We start from the raw sequence: 24,035 nt of genomic DNA on the forward strand, positions 1-24,035 counted from the left end.
CAACAGGGACCTTATAACCTGTGTCTAATAAACTGTTTCAATAAAAAAAATTAAACAGATAGATGTTGGTTTCATGTCAGTTTCACTTCCATTTCACATCACACCACCCTGTTCTGTGTGACATCTTACCTGATAGAGAGCTGAGGAGATTGCAAGCGCCTGCCACACCTTTTTTTACATTTTGGTTGACTCTCATAAAGGTGGAGATTGGGAAGCTTTCACTCCTGGGGATCTAGAAGGACAGGAAGCCGCTTCAGACCAAGTCATTCTGCTGGTCCATCTAGGTAAGCAGCAGTTTTCAGACAGGAGACCTTCCAGTCCTTCTGGAGATGCCAGGGACTTTGGCAGGCTCCCTCATGGAGCCACAGCCCTGTCCCTAGGAGCCTTTGTGAAACTGAGATGAAACCGAAACGATTCTTTCTGGTCAAAAATGGCAACTGATGCAACATTGAGCCACAAATCTTAAGATCTGTGTTGATAAGGAGCTAGCACCTGAAACCAAGATCCCTGGGAATAAGGCCCCTAAGCCTTGGTTCCCAGCACCCTTCCCAAACGCCTTCTGAAGCAAGAAACAGAAATGAAAGGCTCAGGGTCCCCAGACTTCTTGCTCAAGTGATTCCCAGCTCTGATGCAGCCCAGCTTACTGACGAGAGGCCCAGGTTGAAAGGATTTCAGGTGGGACTCCAGAAAGGCTCTCCTTTGGACCGGCCAGCACTGGCCAAGCCCCTGCCCACACAAGGGGAAGGTGCAATAGTCACCTAGTCGGGCGGAGCGGTTGAGGTGGGCGCTCAGGCTGCGGCTGACGGCCAGTCGGGGCCTGCGGAAGGAGCCTGCGTAGCGGTGCAGGAGGGCGTGGACGCTGCGGGAGGTGCTGGGGCGCACACTCTTCCCTGTGGGGCCTGGGGGGAGGGAAGCGGGGAGGGAGGGAAGCCCACACATGGACAGCCAGATGGGGCAGGTGATACAAGAGTTATGAGAGGCGCCAGAGAGTCAAGCGGGCAGCAGGATGGAGTGGGATGGGGGGCAGGGGACACAGCAGTTAGCAGCAGAGGCAGCGTTGGCATTGGGGAAAGAGCCCACCCAAATGTCCATCACGCCACCCAACCACAAAGGAGAGTTTAAGGGATTGAGAAAAGAAAGCGTGATATAAACAGGGAGGAGGGTGAATAGGAGGCAAATAGGAATCACAAACACTCCAAAAGGAGGGAAAAAGTTTGGACACAGTGGAAGAGAAGCACAGATGGCAAAAGCTCACAGGAAGAGAAAGCAATATGCATAAAGAGGCAGGGAGGGGAAGGGAGTCACACCACCAGAATGAAAGGAAGGCAGAAATAAAGCAGATACACAAAAAGAAACAAACAGAGGGAAGAAAAAGAGAGAAAAATATGAAGGAAGGAAAAACAAAAGAAAAATCAAAGCAGAACGGGAATCAAACTTAAAGTGGAATGAAAGGGGTGTAATGGAAAGGCAGGACTTACCTGAGAGGGGCAGCTTTCTCCCCACAGCTCTGGTAACCTGAGACACCCCCACTTCAATATTTGAGGAGTGGGGTGGACAGTTATAATGAACCCCAATGACCACCTGATCTGCTTCCATCACAGCCGAGGACCAAACTTTCCAGCATCTGATGCCAGAGCCACATCAAGGCCTTTACTCTACCTGGCAGGGACAGGTGTCTATATGGCTTAAAATCAAGAATGTTTTCTAGTGTGGTCTCTGGAGCACCTAGCAGATACCTTGGAATCCCCAGGTTTCACTTTAAAAAAGAAAGCCAACAAGTTTCTAGTCTGCAGTGTGACAGAGATAACCTAAAAATGGCAAAGACAACTATAATCTGAATACACCTATGAGAGACTTCTGGTGATAAGCATTACCCCCTCTTCTTCTTTCCTCAAGGGGAGCTATCCCTCTTCCCCATCCCTTCCTCCTGGTTTTCAATGCTCAGTGACTGGATCAGTAGCCAGCCATTCTCTGTGGTCTTTCCCTCCCTCTGACTGCCAGAGGATTTGCAAGATGGGAGCAAAGGCCTCTTACTGGGCTTCAGTGCAGCCAAAAGCAGCAAAAAGCCTCTTGTGCTGCTTCTGCTGACACCAAAGCTCAGCACAGACAGAGAGAAACACTCCCTGCCCCCATGTGTCTGCTGCATCCATCCAGCGTAAGCAATCTCATCCGCACTCTCTGCAAGTCATAAAACCAGGAGGAGGGGATCCGTGTGCTGCTCGACCTCCTCTGTCACGCTGCCAAGGAGATTTGTGGAATGCCTTCCACAATGCCCACTCCCCCTTCACTGCCACCCTCTACAGTCAAGGCAACACCTCACCCTAGCAAAGGCGGTACAGTCTTATAGGAAGTGGCCTCACCTGGGCAGAAGAGAAGACCCCTCGCCAATTTCCAGTGGCCACCTAGTTCTGGTTGCCAAGATCCTTGCAAAGAATACTGAACAGGAAGCTCTTGCCAAGTACTTTCTGAAGCTGGGAAACGGAAGCTGCTGTTGGACTCCAGCTCCCATCATCCTTGATCACTGGCCCTGCTGGCTGGGGTTGATGGGAGCTGCGAATTCAGCAACATCTAGGGCTGCAGGTTCCCCATCTTTGTTCTTAGGATAATCCAGTGCTTTTTTTCTTTAAAAAATGTTTAGGGGTACTCTCATTTTCCTACTCATATTGAAATAATGAATACTCCTGCATCCCCCCAGAAAAAGCACTGAATAAATCATTTGTGAAATATGATGGATAACACTCATGGAAACTTGAAATTGGTTGGTTAGTAGGTGGAATCTATTAAATGTCTAATTCCCAAATCAGTAACAAGCCTGCGTTTTAAGTCAACAAACTTTAATATTTCTGTAATTCAAAACCAAATGGATTAGGGGTTAGTTTATATTCTCTGTGCCTACATGGTCTGCATGACTAAGCTTCCAAACACCACTGTTTTTCACATGCTCTGGTGTTGGTTGCTACCCCCCTTTGTTTTTTTGAGAGAAATGTGAATGTCCCATTTTATGTTAGTCTTTTAACTGCCCTAAACCAAACATTTTAAAAGGTTGGATCTGAAACCAAGCAGCGACCTATCATGCTTGACTAGTATCTACCTGGCAGATTCAACATTTCCTTTTCATATGGTGTTCATTTCTGATCCAGCTGTTTGATTTGTGGTCAAAATCTCTCTTGCATTTCACACTGAAAAGCAGCTCCTTGTTGTTTGTTGATCAGTAAACCTTTAGACTCGAGTGCTGGGTGGCCCTGGCAGGTTCATGCTTCCTCTCCAGGTTAGTAAACAGAGCATGCAAGAAAGCAGATGCAGGGCCCTGAGACGAGCGAGCCTGGGGGAAACCACCATTTTATGCCCGCTACTTTCTCAAGAATTGGCACATTAATTGAGATCTTGAATTAACAGAGATGGCTGCATCCAGTGCCAGTCCTGAGCAGAGCACTCACTGAAATTAATGGACAGGACTAACTCAGGTTCATACATTTCAATGGGTCTACTCTGAGTAGCCCCTTCATGGATCACTGCCTTGCCGTGGCGAAGGGGCTTGAAGAACTCAGAGAAGCTATGAACTATGCCAGCAGGGCACCCAAGATGAACAGGTCATAGTGGAGAGTTTTGACCAAACGTGATCCACCTGGAGGAGGAACCGGCAAGCCACTCCAGTATCCCTGCCAAGAAAACTCCATGGACAAAGACAACAGGCATATAAAAGTTATGACGCTGGAAGATGAGCCCCTCAGGTCGGAAGGCGTCCAACATGCTACTGGGGAAGAGCGGAGGGCAAGTACAAGTAGATCCAGAGCTGATGAAGCGGCTGGACCAAAGCCGAAAGGACGCTCAGTTGCGGATATGCCTGGAAGCGAAAGGAAAGTCCAATGCTGTAAAGAAAAATATTGCATAGGAACCTGGAATGAAAGAACCATGAACATGGGTAAGTTGGAGGTGGTCAAAAATGAGATGGCAAGAATAAATATTGACATCCTGGGCATCAGTGAACTAAAATGGACGGGAATGGGTGAATTCAGTTCGGATGACCATCATATCTACTACTGTGGGCAAGAAACCCGTAAAAGAAATGGAGTGGCCCTCATAGTCAACAAAAGAGTGGCAAAAGCTGTACTGGGATGCAATCTCAAAAATGATAGAATGATCTCGATACGAATCCAAGGCAGACCTTTTAACATCACAGTAATCCAAGTTTATGCACCAACTACTGGTGCTGAAGAAACTGAAATTGACCAATTCTATGAAGACTTACAACACCTTATAGAAGTGACACCAAAGAAGGATGTTCTTCTCATTATAGGGGATTGGAATGCTAAAGTAGGGAGTCAAGAGATAAAAGGAACAACTGGCAAGTTTGGCCTTGGAGATCAAAACGAAGCAGGGCAAAGGCTAATAGAGTTCTGTCAAGAGAACAAGCTGGTCATCACAAACACGCTTTTCCAACAACACAAGAGACGACTCTACACATGGACATCACCAGATGGGCAGCATCGAAATCAGATTGATTATATTCTCTGCAGCCAAAGATGGAAAAGCTCTATACAGTCAGCAAAAACCAGACCTGGAGCTGACTGTGGCTCAGCTCATCAGCTTCTTATAGCAAAATTCAAGCTTAAACTGAAGAAAGTAGGAAAAACCACTGGGCCGGTAAGATACAATCTAAGTCAAATCCCTTATGAATACACAGTGGAAGTGAGGAACAGGTTTAAGGATTTAGATTTGGTGGACAGAGTGCCTGAAGAACTATGGATGGAGGCTCGTAACATTATACAGGAGGCAGCAACGAAAACCATCCCAATGAAAAGGAAATGCAAGAAAGCAAAGTGGCTGTCCAATGAGGCCTTACAAATAGCGGGGGAGAGAAGGCAAGCAAAATGCAAGGGAGATCGTGAAACATACAGGAAATTGAATGCAGATTTCCAAAGAATAGCAAGGAGAGACAAGAAGACCTTCTTAAACAAGCAATGCAAAGAAATAGAGGAAAGCAATAGAATGGGAAGAACCAGAGATCTGTTCAAGAAAGTTGGAGATATGAAAGGAACATTTCGTACAAAGATTTCCATAATAAAGGACAAAAGTGGAAAGGACCTAACAGAAGCAGAAGACATCAAGAAGAGGTGGCAAGAATACACAGAGGAATTATACCAGAAAGAAACGGATGTCTCATATACCCCAGGTAGTGTGGTTGCTGACCTTGAGCCAGACATCCTGGAGAGTGAAGTCAAATGGGCCTTAGAAAGCACTGCAAATAACAAGGCCAGTGGAAGTGATGGTATTCCAGCTGAACTATTTAAAATTTTAAAAGATGATGCTGTTAAGGTGCTACACTCAATATGCCAGCAAGTTTGGAAAACTCAGCAGTGGCCAGAAGATTGGAGAAGATCAGTCTACATCCCAATCCCAAAGAAGGGCAGTGCCAAAGAATGCTCCAACTATCGCACAATTGCACTAATTTCTCACGCTAGCAAGGTTATGCTTAAAATTCTACAAGGAAGGCTCAAGCAGTATGTGGACCGAGAACTCCCAGAAGTGCAAGCTGGATTTAGAAGAGGCAGAGGAACCAGAGACCAAATTGCAAACATGCGCTGGATTATGGAGAAAGCTAGAGAGTTCCAGAAAGACATTTACTTCTGCTTCATTGACTATGCAAAAGCCTTTGACTGTGTCGACCATGGCAAACTATGGCAAGTTCTTAAAGAAATGGGAGTGCCTGATCACCTCATCTGTCTCCTGAGAAATCTCTATGTGGGACAAGAAGCTACAGTTAGAACTGGATATGGAACAACTGACTGGTTCAAAATTGGGAAAGGAGTACGACAAGGCTGCATTTTGTCTCCCTGCTTATTTAACTTATATGCAGAATTCATCATGCGAAAGGCTGGGCTGGATGAATCCCTAGCCGGAATTAAGATTGCCGGAAGAAATATCAACAACCTCAGATATGCAGATGACACAACCTTGATGGCAGAAAGTGAGGAGGAATTAAAGAACCTTTTATTGAGGGTGAAAGAGGAGAGTGCAAAATATGGTCTGAAGCTCAACATCAAAAAAATGAAGATCATGGCTACTGGTCCCATCACCTCCTGGCAAATAGAAGGGGAAGAAATGGAGGCAGTGAGAAATTTTACTTTCTTGGGCTCCATGATCACTGCAGATGGTGACAGCAGCCACGAAATTAAAAGACGCCTGCTTCTTGGGAGAAGGGCAATGACAAGCCTAGACAGCATCTTGAGAAGTAGAGACATCACCTTGCCAACAAAGGTCCGTATAGTTAAAGCTATGGTTTTCCCAGTAGTGATGTATGGAAGTGAGAGCTGGACCATAAAGAAGGCTGATCGCCGAAGAATTGATGCTTTTGAATTATGGTGCTGGAGGAGACTCTTGAGAGTCCCATGGACTGCAAGAAGATCCAACCTCTCCATTCTGAAGGAAATCAGCCCTGAGTGCTCACTGGAAGGACAGATTGTGAAGCTGAGGCTCCAGTACTTTGGCCACCTCATGAGAAGAGAAGACTCCCTGGAGAAGACCCTGATGTTGGGAAAGATGGAGGGCACAAGGAGAAGGGGGCGACAGAGGACGAGATGGTTGGATAGTGTTTTCGAGGTTACCAGCATGAGTCTGACCAAGCTGCGGGGGGCAGTGGAGGACAGGAGTGCCTGGCGTTCTCTGGTCCATGGGGTCACGAAGAGTCGGACACGACTAAACGACTAAACAACAACACTCTGAGTAGAGCTAGCTATAACTTTTGACTGAGTTTGTAACATGGTGAGCTAATTACAATTTCTGACAGGAAAAGTTTACCCAATGCCAGCAAGACTGAAAACAATTATGTAATATTTGCACACATTAAGCTACTTGCATCTTCTTACAATAAGGGTGTTTTTTAAGAAGTTAGAACTTTGAACCAGAAATTCATTGAAAAGTACAATGAACCTACGAAGGCAAAAAGACAGGAACTGAGGAACCACCAGGAGACACCAGTGCCTGTATGATGTATGCACTGAATTAAGTACACTTACGGTTTTTCTTTATTAAGCAGTTTATAAACTTTTCCAAATAAATAAAAGTATTAAGCAAAAAGGTCCCAGCACCTGACCACTGAAATCCTCAGCCTGAACAAACTGCAAACAATCTTCCCTGTGTCCGACTCCGCCCCCCACCCCGCTCCTACTCTCTGAAACATTAAGGGCTAGAAACTTGCTCTTTTAGCAATACTTCAAGTTGGAGGGTTCCATAGTAGGCAGCAGACTCTAAGCAAGACGTGGCCCTCCTTAGTGCGTTCCTGGGCATGTGAGAGCATCAGGGGAGCTCCCCCGCCACATGCACTGTTCTCCGCTGCTGGCAATCGAGAGCACTCACCATTATCGCTGCTGTTGTTCTCCTCTAGGTTGATGGGCTCATTGAGGTTTTTCTCTGCTGTCCGGCTCCCACGCAGCGTCATGGACAGCTGCCGCTTGATCTTCTTCATCCGATCCATGGTGGGGAAACGGCTGAAGTCACTGCACGTGGCAACAAGGAAACAGGGGGTTAACCCACAAGGTGAGCATGTGAGCAACTCCCACTTGATAGGGAATGGGGACGGGGAAATGCCAGTCCACAGGGCGAGATACAAATCCTAACCCCAATCCACTCTTAATGTAGGATAAGCCAGATGTAGCAAAATGTACGCATATACAGTATACTTCATTATGAATCACCCTGTATTTATCATTTTAATTCTGCTTCTTTGCCTACAAGGTGGCCCATAAAATATTTCAATGCTAAAAAAACACCCACTTAAAAGTCTGCATATATGCAGTCAATAACACACATGGGCGGGGGGCTAATCCAGGGACACAAGAGTGCACTGTGGATCCTGAATACTTCAAGGGGAGGGGACTCCTGGGTCCTTTGAAGAGCCATCTCACGTGCTACTCATATTCAAAATGCATCTGCTTCTTAAACTGTATTTTTAGGCATGTAAAATATTTATGTCTCGAGTTGTGTACTATGGTGACTACAGTGAAAGAACTAAAAGTAAAAAAGTCTCTGGAAGTATGTGGGGAAGGAATTTTACAAAGTTAAGAAAACTATCGATCAGATGCCTGGAAAAATAAAGAAACGGTCCGCACATGTTTCTGGAATGCAGGTAAGGAGGGGGAAGTTTCCACAGTTGTGGTGCCCCCTCCCCCCCCCCCCCGGAGAATGCCCAACTGCAGGACCCTTAACAGCACAATCCTAACTGCCTCTACAAAGAAATAAGCTCTATTGAATTCAATGGGGTTTACTGCCAGGTAAAATAGGTTAGGATTGCAGCATAATCTGGGAGCAAAGAAGCACCTGGAAATGGATATATTTATGAAAGGCAGCTTTTGCCCTTTAATTTGCCGTTTCAGTTGCTTAGCTGAAAACCCAGTCTGTCACTCAATTTCTCCCAAGCTTTTCTTTCAAACAAGGTTGCAAAGAAAGCTGATAAGAGGTTCCTCAAGAAGATTAGTAACTGCTTAAAGGACAGCTTGCCCAGCACCACACAGCTCCAGCTGCTAAGTCTGAGTCCGGCCACTTGCGCTCAAGCTCAGGATTCCCAACACTTTCAGGCAGGGGACATTTCCAGCCCCATTTGGAGAGGCTGGGGGTTGAGCTATGGCCCTTTCACAGAAGCAGTGGGGATACGAATACTACATGCTCTCTGTTCATGTAGAGCTTGAGGAGGCCTAAGAGAACGGAATGTGCAGCCTCAAACACTCCCCAGAATCCTCTGCAACATACAGGGGCTCCTTAGCAGATTTGGGGTCCCAGGCTGACAAAAGGAAAAGGAAAGTGTTCCCCCCAAAAAAGAGAAAATGTGAAATCCACTGCTCTGAGGCATCAAAAATTCCCAAGGCTGCACGTATTCACATTTGAGGAGCTTACTCTAGATTTGGGGGGAGATGAGACACAGGGGGAGAGAGAGGGGTGACCCAAACCCTTCCTTTTGTAGAAGGATGGGTTTTATTTTATGCTTATCACCATATTTGGAGCTGGGAAGAAATTTTGCCCCAGGGCCAATTGGCTAGCGACACCATTAAGCATAATTCATTCCAAGCGCATAATTTGGAGGGTGTGTGTCCATGCTCATCATACACACAAAGAGCCAGCCATAACAAAGAAGAGAAGGAAAATGATTTCATTGGAGGCTTGAACCAGCTGTATTTTGGGTATTCTTGCTTTCATCTGCCTCTTGAGCCTTTCCGTAATGAATGGTAGGGTTAAATATAGCCCCAGGAGCCGGAGAGTGTGCGAGGAAACCGCCCAGTCTGGGTATTCAGTTGACAGATGGAATCCAAAGGCAGCTTAAGAAAAACACAGGTGATGGTCTGCTTGGGGTCAGGTTCTTCAACTGTAACACACACGGACACAACTGAGATAGGTGCAAGTCAGAGGCTCACCAGCAGCTGTGACAATTTCAACCAACCCTGCAGCACTGGGAAGTCTTGGATCCAGACTGCAGTTATTCTGAATGACCAGAACTATTATGAGACGCCAGCCGTGTGTGAAACTCCCCTTGGTCTGGGCACATTTTGCTACTAGGAATTTCATTAGCGTGAGCAGTTTCTAAGCTCTGGACACAGTACTGTGCCTAACATTTCAGATTAAAACTGCAGAGTGGAAGGAAAGGAGGACCATTTTCTGCCTTCCCACTTCCGGCCACTCTCTGAAGACTGGAGAAGAGACCCTCTTAAGAATATCAGGAGGGTGGGCAGGGGAAGGACACTAGACCATGTGAAAAATGAACATAAGATTTTAGCTGCAGTTCATTCATTTTCAGCTTTGTATTCTTGTTCTAAAAAGTGTGCCTAGACATTCTGTTGTTGCGCCCATAATATCAATTTAAGGTGCTGTTATGAGAATTATAAGGTCTAAGATATAAAGTAAATGTTCATAAATGTACTAGGCAAACACATACATAAATATATAAACCACATGTCTGAAACAGTACAGGAAAATAGTCCTGAAACCATTTTGACTCTCCCAAATTGACCTCAAATGTTTATCTGCAAAGAGGAAGGAAATGGGAAAACCTCCCCATTGTCTCTTTGCTCACAAATCCTGTCTTAAGGGCGTATTTGTGTATGAAATGGGTGAGCCTGTGACCTGGATTCAGGAACCGAGTATTTACACAAAAGAATGGCCAAACTGCCCAGGTAATGCAATCAGTGACCATTATCAGGTACCCTGGCAAACAGGATTTCTGTTGTAGACCGCCTCCTCTGCTGTTGACCGCCTCCTTCTGTGATGTATGTATGATGTTTTGGGGGGTGGTCTTGGGCTACATGGTGGGCAATTTCAAAATTTATATAAGGGCTTGCACACCAATGTTCTGGGTTTCTCCTCCCTCCTGCTTGGGGGTCTGAGCACCCTATTGCAACAGTTTAATAAAGATCAGGTTTACTTGTCGCTTTGCTTCTCAATATTCTCTGGCTGGCCTTTGTTATTTTCTCCTACCGATAGAGAACCTACATAAGGACTCTCTACGGGCTCTTGGGAGCAGTTTTTTCTTATAACAGTGCCATTTAGCTCCAAGCTTCCATATCTCAGTTTCTAACACTGGACAATGGCCATCATTATGGACATGGTTCATTCAATAGGGACTCAAACTGCTACTGTCAATATCAATATAAGAAACCACATGCACTTACTGTCCTTGCAACAGCAGATGTTGACAACCTGGCTGTGAGCCTCCCCCAGTCCAAAACAGACCATTATTCAGCTACAGTGGTACCTCTGGATGCGAACGGGATCTGTTCCGGAGCCCTGTTCCATCCTGAGTAGAATGTAGGACACGACTGGGCATCTGCACAGGTCGCGTTTCGCCACTTCCACACATGCGCGTGATGTCATTTTGAGCATCTGTGCATGCGCAAGCAGCAAAACCCGGAAGTAACACGCTCCGTTACTTCCGGGTCGCCGCGGGGCACAACCCAAAAATGCTTAACCCGAAGCTACTTCAACCCAAGGTATGACTGTATTGCAGTTAGTGAGGAATTCAACAGTCTTGTAGTTGTTAAAGGTAAAGGGACCCCTGACTGTTAGGTCCAGTCACAGACGACTCTGGGGTTCTGGCGCTCATCTCGCTTTATTGGCCAAGGGAGCCGGCATACAGTTTCCGGGTCATGTGCCCAGCATGACTAAGCCACTTCTGGTGAACCAGAGCAGCGAACAGAAATGCCATTTACCTTCCTGCTGGAGCGGTACCTTGACGTGCTTTTGAACTGCTAGGTGGGCAGGAGCAGGGACCGAGCAACGAGAGCTCACCCCGTTGCAGGGAGTCGAACCGCCAACCTTCTGCTTGGCAAGCCCTAGGCTCTGTGGTTTAACCCACAGCGCCACAAAAAATGAGAGGGGCTGCATTCAATATAGTGCTAAGAAGATGATGAGAAACATAATATTCTCCCTCTCTCCTTCCCCTGCCCCATCTGTTCTGGAGGTCCCCTCAACCGTCCAGAGCAGGTTTGGGTATGGTACAGGGCATGCACAGATGGAGGGAGAGAATCCTCTTCTGCCAGAGAAAAATGGTAGTTGAATAGTGCCCATGGTTTATTAACTGCACTCCAGCCCATGTTCTTTACTGACTGTAAAAGAGAGGCCTGCTTTTACTCCTTAAACTGCAGTCTGATGAGCAGACATCAGCAGGTGAAAGTTTTGGCAGCAAGGAGATAAACATCAGCACCTATTCCAGCCTGTTGTGAAAGACATAGTTCCAAATGGTTGCAAAGACTAACTCAGGACATCAGAGGCAACGTCTGACATTCTCTGGCACAGGACCTCTCAAGGTCCTCGTGCTGGTTGTGCCGCTGGGGCTGATGGAGCAGAGGGCCTTGGGCATCACAGTGTGTGTGTGTGTGTGTGTGTGTGCGCGCGCATGCGCACTAGGGGGATGTTCCCAGCACTGGGAGTTCATTTGCCACCTTGGTGTGGGGTCAACATGTGGTCACAAGCAGAGTTCGCGACTGGTGGCCAATGGCACAATTTCCAGGGATGCTGGGGGTATACCTGACAGCTTTACCCTGTTTTTTGCATTGTCTACTTCCAGACTGAGCCTCCATGGCTATGGTGTATGCTCCACTAGCAAAGCAGAAAAAAATGGCCCACTTCCAGAATGTTTCCCCCTACAAATAAGAAGATTGTCTTCTTATGAGCACCAAATTTAGCGCTTCTATTTTGTGCAGAAATATCCTGACACTTTTGCTTTTCCATAGAGTTAGCCCCAAGTGTCTCTCATATATACCACCAATAACTGTTAGGCCCTTCACAAGCATTAAAAATGCAGTCTAAAAAGCAATGTACAATAAAGCAAGAATGGGAAGAATACAATGCTATGCAGGCAAAAGTCAACAATAAGTACAAAAGAGAGAAAAACTCAAGTTGGAATACAAGGGAAGTGAGAAACAAGTTGGTCTTGGAATATCCATGGTTCCCTCTCTGTTCCTCTTTGGCTTTCTGTCAAATGGCTGTTCACAGTGGTATTTAGCATATTTCTGACTACTAAAACTTGCTGGAAACTTTTCCATTCTGACGAGAACCTGCTCGCCATCCGTAAATAATCAGTCTCACACCAAGATGGGTTGCAGAAATCTGGCCGCAGCTCTCTCCAGAAGCTGCTGCAGCCCCAACCTTTATTGTGTGCCCAAGAAAAGATACAAATTCAAGGAGAAAACTTTGCCTCAGTCAGCAGATAAAAGACAATACAATACATTAGTCTCATGTTCTCACACCAGACCACGCAGTTGATCATGCTATGCTACGTGAACCAATCATTGGATGGCACGAGCTGTCCACGCGCTGCTCATGCTTCCAAGCAATGCTTTCTGCTATGAAATCACCTTGCAATAATGAACTTTTGCCTATGCTCTTATGGACAAATGACCATATTCCCACACCATTCCATCAGGCTTATGCAGGAAACAAAGAACAGACCTTTCCACAACACTGATTTCTGATTTTTTATGTACAATTGTTGTAAACTGCTCTAGTTTTCTTAATGAATAAGCTGTATATAAATACTTTTGATAAATAAATCCTTCTGCCTTTCTGCTGAGTAGACACACACAAAAAAACCCCAAAAAACACTGCTAACAATATAAACATCTTATTTATTTTAAATACTTATGTTCTGCCTTTTAGGACAAAGGTCTCACAAGGCAGCTTAACAAAATAGACACTAAAAGAAATGCAAAGAAATGCAATGCAATGTGTGCGTCCTTCCACGGCTGTGTTTTTGATGCTGATCAAGACAAAAGCATGGCTTTTTTGTTCTGAAACCTTAGCAATGTACAGCCCTCCTCTGAGTATAATTTGAATGGATTGATTGAATTTCAAGGACAGAAGCTATGGATATTGTCCAGCCTTCAAGACAAATGGCACAAACATTATGTGTGTACTGTGGTCGATTACATTTTTCCAACCTCTAACCTTTATCGTTGTTAGCCGCCCTTAGCCCGGCTTTGGCTGGGGAGGGCGGGCTATAAATAAAAATTTATTATTATTATTATTATTATTATTATTATTATTATTATTATTATTGGGTATCCTTGACGTTTAAAACGATGGCGGTGAGGCTGGCAGAACACGATGTAACCTTGAAACCAGGATCAGCGCTCATTCCCTCCCTCTACCGGCAACACACCTTCCACCAGAGGTTGAGGGTATGAAGGGCTGGTGGTATCTGCTGTGTCTTAAACCCACCCCACCCCCACTAAGCCACCCCAGGCTCCCTCTCTGCCAGACCGGCACGGCCGAGCCAGCGCGATGTGACAAGCTGGGCGCCCAGGGCCATGAAGGAGGCAGCAAGCGGTGGATGCAGGCTGGTCTGTCACTCTGCGTTAAACAGGACTGGGACAGGGGGTGGGGGGAGCCCCCGTGGCCCCCAGTGGCAATCCTAGGAAGCGGAGAGCAATGCACCTCGAGAGCACGCACCTCATGCAGAGTCAGAGCGTCGCAGAGCGAAGCTCAGTACTGTCTGCAATTGGACTCCAACTCCCATCAGCCCCAGCCAGGAGGGACAATGGTCAAGGGGGTGGGAGTCGGAGTCCAACCAACATCCAAAGGTCACAGCTTTGCCACCCCTGGTCTGCAGTGCCTGGCAGTGGCTCTCCTGGGTCACAGGCGGGGCCTTTCACAGCCCCTACCAGGAAATGAATGGGATTGACGGGATTCTCTGCCACTGAGCTCTGGCCCTTCCCCAACAGTGGCTGCAATCCTAGGCCCTGCTGAAATCAATAGGACTTACTTCTGAGTAGCCTTGGTGAGGACTGTGCTGTCAGACAAATGAGCCTGGCTACGTTAGGGTCCCCTTCTGCCCCACATCAGACAGCAATCAATAAGGCCCCACCCCCATCTCCCCACTTCTTCCCCAGTCCTAACCCATACATTCCTGTGCTGGGATGCCTACCCCGGATCTATAAGATGCCTTGCAAGGGGGCTGCTAGGAGCAGCATCTGGCACAGACATTCGCATCCGGATCATCTAAATTATTTTACCTTACCCTATATTATTTTTTCTGGCTTTATGCCCCGTTGTAGTGCTATCTGGGGTATCTGCTCTTCCAGTTGTACTGCCATCAAGCCGCACAAACTCTTCAACTCTCTTAAAATGTTTCCTCCTAGTCTCCCTGTCTCTCATCAGATATCCCCTTGCTGCAGTCTTTTGGTTTTTGAAAAAGAAACAGATCTCCTTCAGCACTCACTTGCAGAAGGCTGTCCTTCATCTAGGGGTCGGCAGAGTTCAAGCTGGTGGGATCTGCTTCTACACCCCAAAGACTCAAATTTCCACCAAGAGGAGCCAAATGCCAAACAATGGCTTAGGGCAGACATGCACTTAGAACTCAGGAAGAGAGCAATTCTGAAGGCACCTTGGCCCAGTAATTTGTTTTCACGATCAGAAACTGAAAAATCTGCTCCTGGTTTCCCCTGAACTTTTATTATTTTCAGCAGCCTTTTGCAGCGGGGAGGATGTTGATATTACTGGAGTTAGACAAATTGCCCAAAGATCCACCAGGAGACCCTGATTGTCAGGGATCGGTTGGCAGAGAAGGGGGGAGAGACCGGAATGTACAGCCTCCTTTGATGAGCACCTGCACTTGAGGAAGAGGAGGAGAGGAAACACAGAAAATGAGATCCAAAGGCTGGTATAGCAGAGAAAGGAACAGCCTCTGATGCTTAGGTTTTCACGTAAGGAGAGGAGGAAAGGGGGGGGGCTCAGGGAGTTTCTCTGCTGGAAGGGGAACAGGCGTGAGCCACTTCCGGCAACTGATAGCGACTGAGGCAGACATGCTTTTAAGAGCTCCGTGCATAGTTTGGGACTTAATAAATCTTGTAAAGACTGGCTGGAATCGCGGGCTGTTATCTCGGCAAGCACCCACATATCATCCTGACACGGATCAACCTTCCACCCACATGGAGTATGAAACTACTGTGCTAGCACCCTCACAGCAGCACAAAGGGTAAAAATGCACATACAGCTCCAAGCCTGGGAAGCCTATAGAAAATAGCATTTCCATAATTTCAGCTTTCTTTTCATTAAAAGCAAGCTTCTAGCCCTCTTGCTTGCACACACAAAACCAGAGAACTTTTAGGCAAAATTTTCAGAGTCCTGTGAACAAAGCATTTCAGAACTGGACAAGGCTGGATCTGGCCTAGGGCAACCTGGGTTCAAATTCCTGTTCAGCCACAGAACTCTTGGGGTTTTTCTTGTGAAGACAGTATTATTTTATTATTTATTATTATTTAGTGAATTTATATACCGTCCTATACCCGAAGGTCTCAAGGTGGTTCACAGAAAAGATCAACATAAAAATCGCAATATATATAATCAAAATAAAAACAACAACCCAATAACATCCCCCCCCCAAAAAAGAGTCACATTTTAGAAGGGCATAGTATATGTGCTTGCAAGTGCTAGAAAGCCAGGCTGGGATACAAATGTAATGAATAAATTATACTATGAACTGGCTCAGTTTATAAACAGGACAATTATTTAGTAATGAAATAATTGTCTGACTCTACTTATGAACCAAGACAGTTTAAAGAAGGGCAAATAACCTTGTTGCAAATGACTCTACTCCTCAAATCACACATGGACATGAATCCCAAACATGATTCAGCATGACTACTCCTTGTGGGCAAAGAAGGCTGCATCATGGCAGAACAGCGGAAAAGAGTGCAGCTCTGGAGCATGTGGAAAAGGCATCTTGGGAGCCACAGGTGAGCCAGGCGGCTCTCACTCTTGCTCCAGCTCCAGTCTTTGCTGTGGGGCCCAGGTAACCAACCAGATGCTCTCTGGGTGCTGCTGGATTACAGCATCTGGAGGACACTGGAGGGCATCTGAACTTGAGACCTGCTTCTGGCTGATTCCCACTGGGGTCAGTCCACATCTAGCATTGATACATCACTCCATACAGCCTGACCAAATCAGAAGAGCACATGGGCAGTGCAACTAAGGACAAATGTTTCCAATATTTAGCTTCCCCAAACACTTGGGATTCTCCAATTGCTCTGTCATGCAACAACTTTAGGCTGGTACCTAGAAATGTTTTTGCTTCCCTGACACCCTAATTCAACACGGAGAAAAGGGAAAACTTCAAAATGCACACAAAAACATTCCAAGATGTTCTGCATCTGCAGTGCAGGCATGGGTCAGGCTGGTTCCACCACCCCACCCCACTTGAGCAGACGCTCCCAGCCCTGGCCCAGTAAACTTCCTATTTATACCTAATCTTCTCTAAGCTGGGCCCGAGAAATCAGCAGCTGGTAGCTACACATGAGGCTAAATATATCCTTGGGGTTGCAGTGCTTCCTTCCACCGTCCACACTCCAGGCACTGACTCTCATTTAAGAGAAAAGTATGGGAAGTCCTCTCCCCAGATCAGAGAATCCCTTCCCTCTGTTATCCAACTAACAGGTCTGGTCTCCTGCCCATCTTCTGATAAGCAGCCTTGACCCTTTGATGGAGAGACTTTAGTCTAAAGGAGTTAAACAGGGACAGGACTTGTTTGCCAGAGTGTGCACTCAGCTGTGTTTGCATCCTCCAGGAATCTGAAGTTCTGCTTCTAGTTTGGAGAGTGAAATAGCAGCATCCAAATGGTTAGGGTTGGCACCCCATGGTGGTAAAATTAAATTCCACACAATGAAAGAACCAAAACTGGTTAAAAAAAAATTCCTTCATTTCAACAGATTTTGCAGATATACAAATCTAATTAATGCCTTGCTGAATCAAAGCAAGGTCTGTCTAATTCAGCAATCTGTCCTGAACAAGATCATCCAGATGCAAGATAAGGCACAAAGGTTATGACTGCCCCCTCCACTACGTCTCAATATCTGCTGCTCAGCAATATACTGCCTTCTACAGAGGTTCAATTTCACTATCACAGCCGATCCTTTGCTATGAATTTGACTAATCTATTTTTTAAAGCCGTCTGTGACTGAATTTAGATATGCAGCACAACATAGTTAGACAGCCAGTACGGAAATCCATTTCTGAATACTCCCCTACGTGGAGAAATGGCCCTTTAGTTCAATTGCCAACAATTTCATCCTGTCAGGCAGATAAGGGCCTAGTATTTTTTTAAGTCATCACTTCACGGCCTTGCAGTTTAGTCCTGATGCCACCCTGGGATGCTTCTCAGGAGGAAGCTGCATGCAAGCAAGTGTTAAAAGTTTGCAGTACAGTATCTGTGAAATCCGGGGGGGGGGGAGGGGGGGCTTTGCTCAGCATTGCTGGGCCTGTGGAAGACCATTAAGGGGGATGCATGGAAAAGACTGCTCAGTTTCTTTCTGCGGAGAGATATATTCATTTCATTTCATTTTCTCCTTATGTTTATATCCCACGGAACCAATTCTGTGCTGCTGAATGGTGGGGGATGAGCAATGGCAGACATTTATTTAAATTGCTAGTTTGTCCCCATTGTGTTTTGAGCAGGTCTGCTGCCTCGGATTAGACATGTAGAAGGTTTTTGACTACCAGCATTGAGTAGCTAGTAGAAAGTCCTGCTCCAACCTGTAAAATTCATTTTGTTTTTTTCACTTGCCACGAGCAACAAGCAACAATCCAGGTCACTGAAGTTCCAAACCCCTAAAAATATTGTTTGGCTTCCTTTCTGGCTTCTGAGATTTCAGCAGGAATTGACCACACATTTTGGAGCAGGACTGCGGCTAGAAACTTGAGGGGTTTTTTTAAAAATGAAAGCTGACATTTGCAGGGAGCCAAAGCTTCTGCCTTTACTGTGCGTGACCAGATTCTCTGCTGTCTGAGAAACTGCAACATCTACACAGGGCTTCCCATGCATTTCTCCCTGCCTGTCAGAGAACCGCTGCTTACCAAATGTTTCTCAAAATCTTTCTAAAATAGCAGCTTCCAAATAAAGCACACAGAAGAAGGCTGTTGACGCAAATATGGGCAGCACCATCAGTCAAAAGGACTGACTCATTAAGGAGGCAAAAAGAAGATAAGGCTGCCTTGAGCTTGAGGCTCTACATCCTCATGTTATCATCAAAGGTAAGAAGGCTCATGCTTGCTCTACATATGGTCCACACACACCCCAATATGTCTCAGAACAGTCCCCATATGGTCACCCTAATTAGAAACCCCCTTCCAGGTTTTGTTAATGGAAAGTTAGTTCCTCATCAAGGGCAGGATTCACCTAACCCATTGTACAGAACTTCCGCTTGTGCAGCCGGCCTCCCTCCCCCCCCTTCAACATGGGGTTCCTGGGGCTGGGAGACCGCTCAGAACGGGGCACAAGGGGGTCCTTCCATCTGGCAAGCAGAAATGCCTAAACAGACAGAATGGTAGGAAGAGAAGGACGTTGAATTCCACCCAAGCTCAATTTTCTGTTGTAGACATCAAGTTACTAGGAGAGCCAACTTATTGTCCTGAACAGCAAGTTCCTAACTTACCTTTGAGCACATTTGTCTCACCTGACGCTGACTACTTTGTACATATGACCTCCATATGATACACAGTAGAGCAGAGAGGCAGGCAAGGAGAAAATAAAAAACCCAAGAGTGAATCAGCTGCAACAGGGGGCCACTGGTTCTATCTCCCTTTTACAGCTTGCTCTGCTTTCAATAAGTTCCAGAAGAGCTGAGAGATGCTGCCCTGAAAGAGTTTGCAGAGTGCAAGTCCGCCTTCCCCAGCGTGGTGCTCTTTCGCTGTTGCTGCTGGTTGGCAACTCCCATCAGCACCAAGAATCAGGGATGACAGGGCAGTAGGACACCACCCATGGAGGCCGCCATATATTGGCTACACCTGTTGGACACTGCCCTGCAGCTGGATGTGGAAGAGTACTAAAAAGGATATACCAAGAGCTCTGGCCAAAAGTTTCAATACAAGGAATAATTCCTACTCGAGAGTTGAAAAGAAAAACGTGTATATTCTGCTAAGAATAAGTTTTAAAACTAATAGTAAATTTAAACACAACGTATATGTGCGACAGTTTTTAAAAAATAGTAAATTTAAACACAACGTTTAAGTGCAGAAATAATGTAGTTTCAAATATGCAATAATATAGTATAAAGGTACATAAAATACCAGTACACAACAATTGTTTTATACAAGTCTCAATGGCAGTCAAAAAGAGTCCATGTTATATAAAGTCAATATAAAGAATCAAATAGGGCCAAAAAGAAGTATCCGGAGTATGAGTTAGATGTATGACTCAGAAGTGGTGACCAGGACAGGGCCCTGTTTCGGAGTAAATGCCTTCTTCAGCTGGTAATATCAAATAATATGTCAAAATAAATCAAGGTTCTCCAATACCATAAATCATAAATGTAATGAAGTATATACATTCTGAAGTATATTAACGCATATCATGATATTTGGTTCCATACCTCAGTTTTTTAAGGAATATAAATCTGTTGGAAGTCTGTATCATTCAATTCTTTTGTGTTTCTTTTTCAACATGCGTCTAAAAATGAGAATTTACAAGAGTTATTATTTCCAGTCTAATTGTTTGTGAAAAAAGGACATAAGATGAGTGTTTTCTCACCTTAGATAAATGAATCCAAATTTTCTTGCGTTTCTCTGTGCGTTTTCTATTAGGGAGTGAGATCATTGTCTTATATGTGTGTCTGTGGGGGAGGAGGATAGGCTCTCCCTTCTTAAAGGTGTAGACAGAGAAGAGACATAAAGTCCAAGGTCATCTGTAGTGGTTTTTTAAAGAAAAGAATTGTATTCTTGATGTTCATTCAAGCCCTTGGGGGACATCGTTTCAAACAAATGACTATATCGTGCTTCCTGTTGTAGCAATAGTCTATCAATGTTTCTCCTAGTATATAAATCTACTTTTGGTTTCCAGATAATGAAGAAAACAAAATCATCTTCCGTATGTTTTTGCTGTATATAATGTTCCACCATTGGGGCTTCTAGTACTCTGTTGCGGATCCGTGATCGATGTTCGTTTATGCGTAGTTTAATTGATCTGGTGCTTTTGCCTATATATATCTTGTGGCATGGGCACATCCATGCGTACACGCTATTCTTTGTGTTACAGTTCTGTATGTTGACAAACTCCTTTACTTGTAGTGCGTATTTGCATACATTGCATCTACCACATTTGTAGTGACCTTTAGTTGATGTTTCCGGGTATGTAAGTTGGTCCGATTTCACCAAGTAATTTCTCAGTGATTTGGTTTTTTTAAAACCAATTATAGGTGGTTTTTGACATCCTGGGATGTTGGATAACAAATGCCAATGTTTATATATGAGTTTCTTAATGCTAGAAGTATATGGTGTAAAGTGCAGTGATGTGTAAATACGATCTTCTCTGGGTTTATCCGAGGTTTTTGGAGCAAGAAGGTCTTTCCTGTTTTTCACTTCTGTTCTATCTTGAGCTGCAGCAAGGGTCCGTGATGTGTATCCTCGTTGTAATAAAGACTGTGTGAGTTGATAGGCCGCTGTTTTACAGTCATGTTGGAACGATGCATTTCTTTTTAATCTTAAATATTGTCCATACGGTAAGTTGTTCAATAAATGTGGAGTGTGAAAAGATGAAGCGTGTAATAATGAATTTCGATCAGTCGGTTTGTGATATGGGCGGATCTTAAGTTGTTGAGAGTGATCTTTAAAGACTGTGACATCCAGAAAATTAACTAATGTGTCATGAATGGTCCCAGACAGTCGTATATTTGGATCTTGGTCATTGATCCATTGGAGGAATTGTGCTGCTATGTCTTGATCCTGTATAACGAAGAATAAATCATCTATAAACCGATAGTACTTGATTATTTTAGATCTGAAAGGATTGTTATCATGAAGGATGAAAGTTTTTTCAAAGTGTATCATGTAAATGTTCGCAATAGAAGGGGCACAGGAAGAGCCCATCGCTACGCCTTTGGTTTGCAGATAAAACTGTTTTAAGTAACGAAAAAAGTTATGGTCCAAAATGATATCCAGGATGTTGAGCAAAAAAATGTGTTGGAGGTTCTCTCATGGGTCTGGAGTCCAAAAGTGTTTCTATAATCGTCCTGACTTCAGGTAACGGGACATTTGTATACAGAGACTCGACATCCAGGGTGACAAGGGAAGCCTCCTTTGGTATTGTAGTGTTCTCGATGTGTCCAATAAATGCTTTCGTATCCAAAATATAAGACGGAGTGTCGATGGCGAATGGGTGCAAATAATATTCCATATACTGACAAAGGGGTTCCAAGAGAGAGTCATTACCTGAGACAATCGGTCTTCCTGGTGGAGCATTGAGTGATTTGTGAATTTTAGGAAGTATGTAAAATACTGGGGTATGTGGATATTTATTGAATAAAAATTCAGTTGTTTTTTTGTCGAGGTATCCAAAAGATATGCCTTCCGATAAGGTGGTCCTCATTATTCTGGATACATCGTCGGTAGGGTCCTTGGGCAATGGTTTATAAAAATTGCTATTTTGCAATTGTCTATTTACCTCTGCGGTATAATCCTGAGTATTCATAATAACTATGGCTCCGCCCTTATCTGCTGGTTTTATCACAATATTCTCATCCGATTGAAGGCTGGCAATGATTTCTCTATCTTTTGCGGTGAAATTTCTTTTGTGTGGAGGTGGTCTTCTCTTTTCTATTTTATTAATGTCTTCTAGTGGAGCTGTGGGTTAAAGCCTCAGCGCCTAGGGCTTGCCGATCGAAAGGTCGGCGGTTCGAATCCCTGCGGCGGGGTGCACTCCCGCTGCTCGGTCCCAGCGCCTGCCAACCTAGCAGTTCGAAAGCACCTCCGGGTGCAAGTAGATAAATAGGGACCGCTTACCAGCGGGAAGGTAAACGGCGTTTCCGTGTGCGGCTCTGGCTCGCCAGAGCAGCGATGTCACGCTGGCCACGTGACCCGGAAGTGTCTCCGGACAGCGCTGGCCCCTGGCCTCTTAAGTGAGATGGGCGCACAACCCCAGAGTCTGTCAAGACTGGCCCGTACGGGCAGGGGTACCTTTACCTTTACCTTTAGTAGAACCTGATAGAATGCATTCAGGCGGGCATTATCTACATGCGGATTAAATGATGAGTGAACACAGAATTGAGGTGGTGTAGTTTGAAAATTGCCAAAATGGCACCTTAGTTTAACAAGACGTACAAGTTTGAAGATGTCCACCCTTGTCTGGAACGCATTATATTTAGGTGTGGGAACAAATCCCAGTCCAAGATTTAAAATTCTCTCTTCTTCATGGGTTAGAGTGTGCTTGGATAAATTTACAACTAAAGATGCCGTTGTTGATTGCGGCGCTTGGGAAAACCCTGTTGTTTAGAATGATCAGTGGTATGTGGGAGTAAGTCAAATTGTCTAAATTGTCTGGGTTGTCTTGGCTGTCGATGTGGAATTTGTTCCTGTGAATCGCTCTGTTCGGAAGATTCAGTACCGCTGGATGAGAATTCGGTTGTTGATCTAGGTCGAGTACTTGTGTTCGTGGATTTCTGCATCCATGGAAAAACGTGATCTGATTCGTAATCTCTACAATCGCGTTCAAACTTCCTTAGTTTCTCAGTTTTTATATTGTCCGAATAATTCTTAAGTTCTGCTTGTAATTGTTTAAATTTAGATTCAAATGTCTCCAAATCGAATTGTTTATGTAATTCCTCAGTGATGTGGAAGAGTGGCACAGAAATGTATAAATAAGTGCTGTACAGAGAGGGGGCAGAAGGCAAATTCTACGGCCAGGCAAAGGAACTGGGGATGTTCAGCTCAAATGCCCAGTGGGGGGAAACACGGTAGCATTTCTTATGTATTTAAAAGGTAAGTTTTGTTTTGTTTTTCTGGGGGTGAAGTATGAGAGTCAGAGCAAGGCAGAAAGGCTCATGCTTAGATATAGAATCATAGAATCATAGAGTTGGAAGAGACCACAAGGGCCATCGAGTCCAACCCCCTGCCAAGCAGGAAACACCATCAGAGCACTCCTGACATATGGTTGTCAAGCCTCTGCTTAAAGACCTCCAAAGAAGGAGACTCCACCACACTCCTTGGCAGCAAATTCCACTGTCAAACAGCTCTTACTGTCAGGAAGTTCTTCCTAATGTTTAGGTGGAATCTTCTTTCTTGTAGTTTGGAACCATTGCTCCGTGTCCGCTTCTCTGGAGCAGCAGAAAACAACCTTTCTCCCTCCTCTATGTTACATCCTTTTATATATTTGAACATGGCTATCATATCACCCCTTAACCTCCTCTTCTCCAGGCTAAACATGCCCAGCTCCCTTAGCCGTTCCTCATAAGGCATCGTTTCCAGGCCTTTGACCATTTTGGTTGCCCTCCTCTGGACAAGTTCCAGTTTGTCAGTGTCCTTCTTGAACTGTGGTGCCCAGAACTGGACACAATACTCCAGGTGAGGTCTGACCAGAGCAGAATACAGTGGCACTATTACTTCCCTTGATCTAGATGCTATACTCCTATTGATGCAGCCCAGAATTGCATTGGCTTTTTTAGCTGCCGCGTCACATATATTCAAGATTAAACGGAAAAAGAAGCTCCAGCTGTGCATTGTACGAGCGTGGGCTTTTTACACAGAGCCAGTGTGGTGTAGTGGTTAAGAGCGGTAGATTCGTAATCTGGGGA

General features: G+C 45.1%; 1 protein-coding gene across 5 annotated transcripts in view; it reads right to left on the reverse strand.

Annotated features, from left to right (window-relative positions):
* CDK16 (cyclin dependent kinase 16) overlaps positions 1–24,035 on the reverse strand; it is a 68,509-nt gene that overhangs the window by 22,763 nt on the left and 21,711 nt on the right. For 3 of the 5 annotated variants that reach the window (XM_079958742.1, XM_079958744.1, XM_079958743.1), the window contains exons 2-3: positions 7,357–7,496; positions 759–899 (exon numbers count right to left, since the gene is read on the reverse strand). In XM_079958742.1, coding sequence (XP_079814868.1) covers positions 759–899; positions 7,357–7,474 — 259 coding nt within the window. In that variant the 5' untranslated portion in view covers positions 7,475–7,496. Of the gene's footprint in view, positions 1–129; positions 233–758; positions 900–7,356; positions 7,497–24,035 lie in introns of those variants that run through there. The other 2 variants (XM_079958746.1, XM_079958745.1) reach the window with 2 other exon arrangements.

The sequence above is a fragment of the Podarcis cretensis genome (assembly GCF_951804945.1).
Source record: "Podarcis cretensis genome assembly, chromosome: 17".
In the NCBI taxonomy this organism is placed as follows: Eukaryota; Metazoa; Chordata; class Lepidosauria; order Squamata; family Lacertidae; genus Podarcis; species Podarcis cretensis.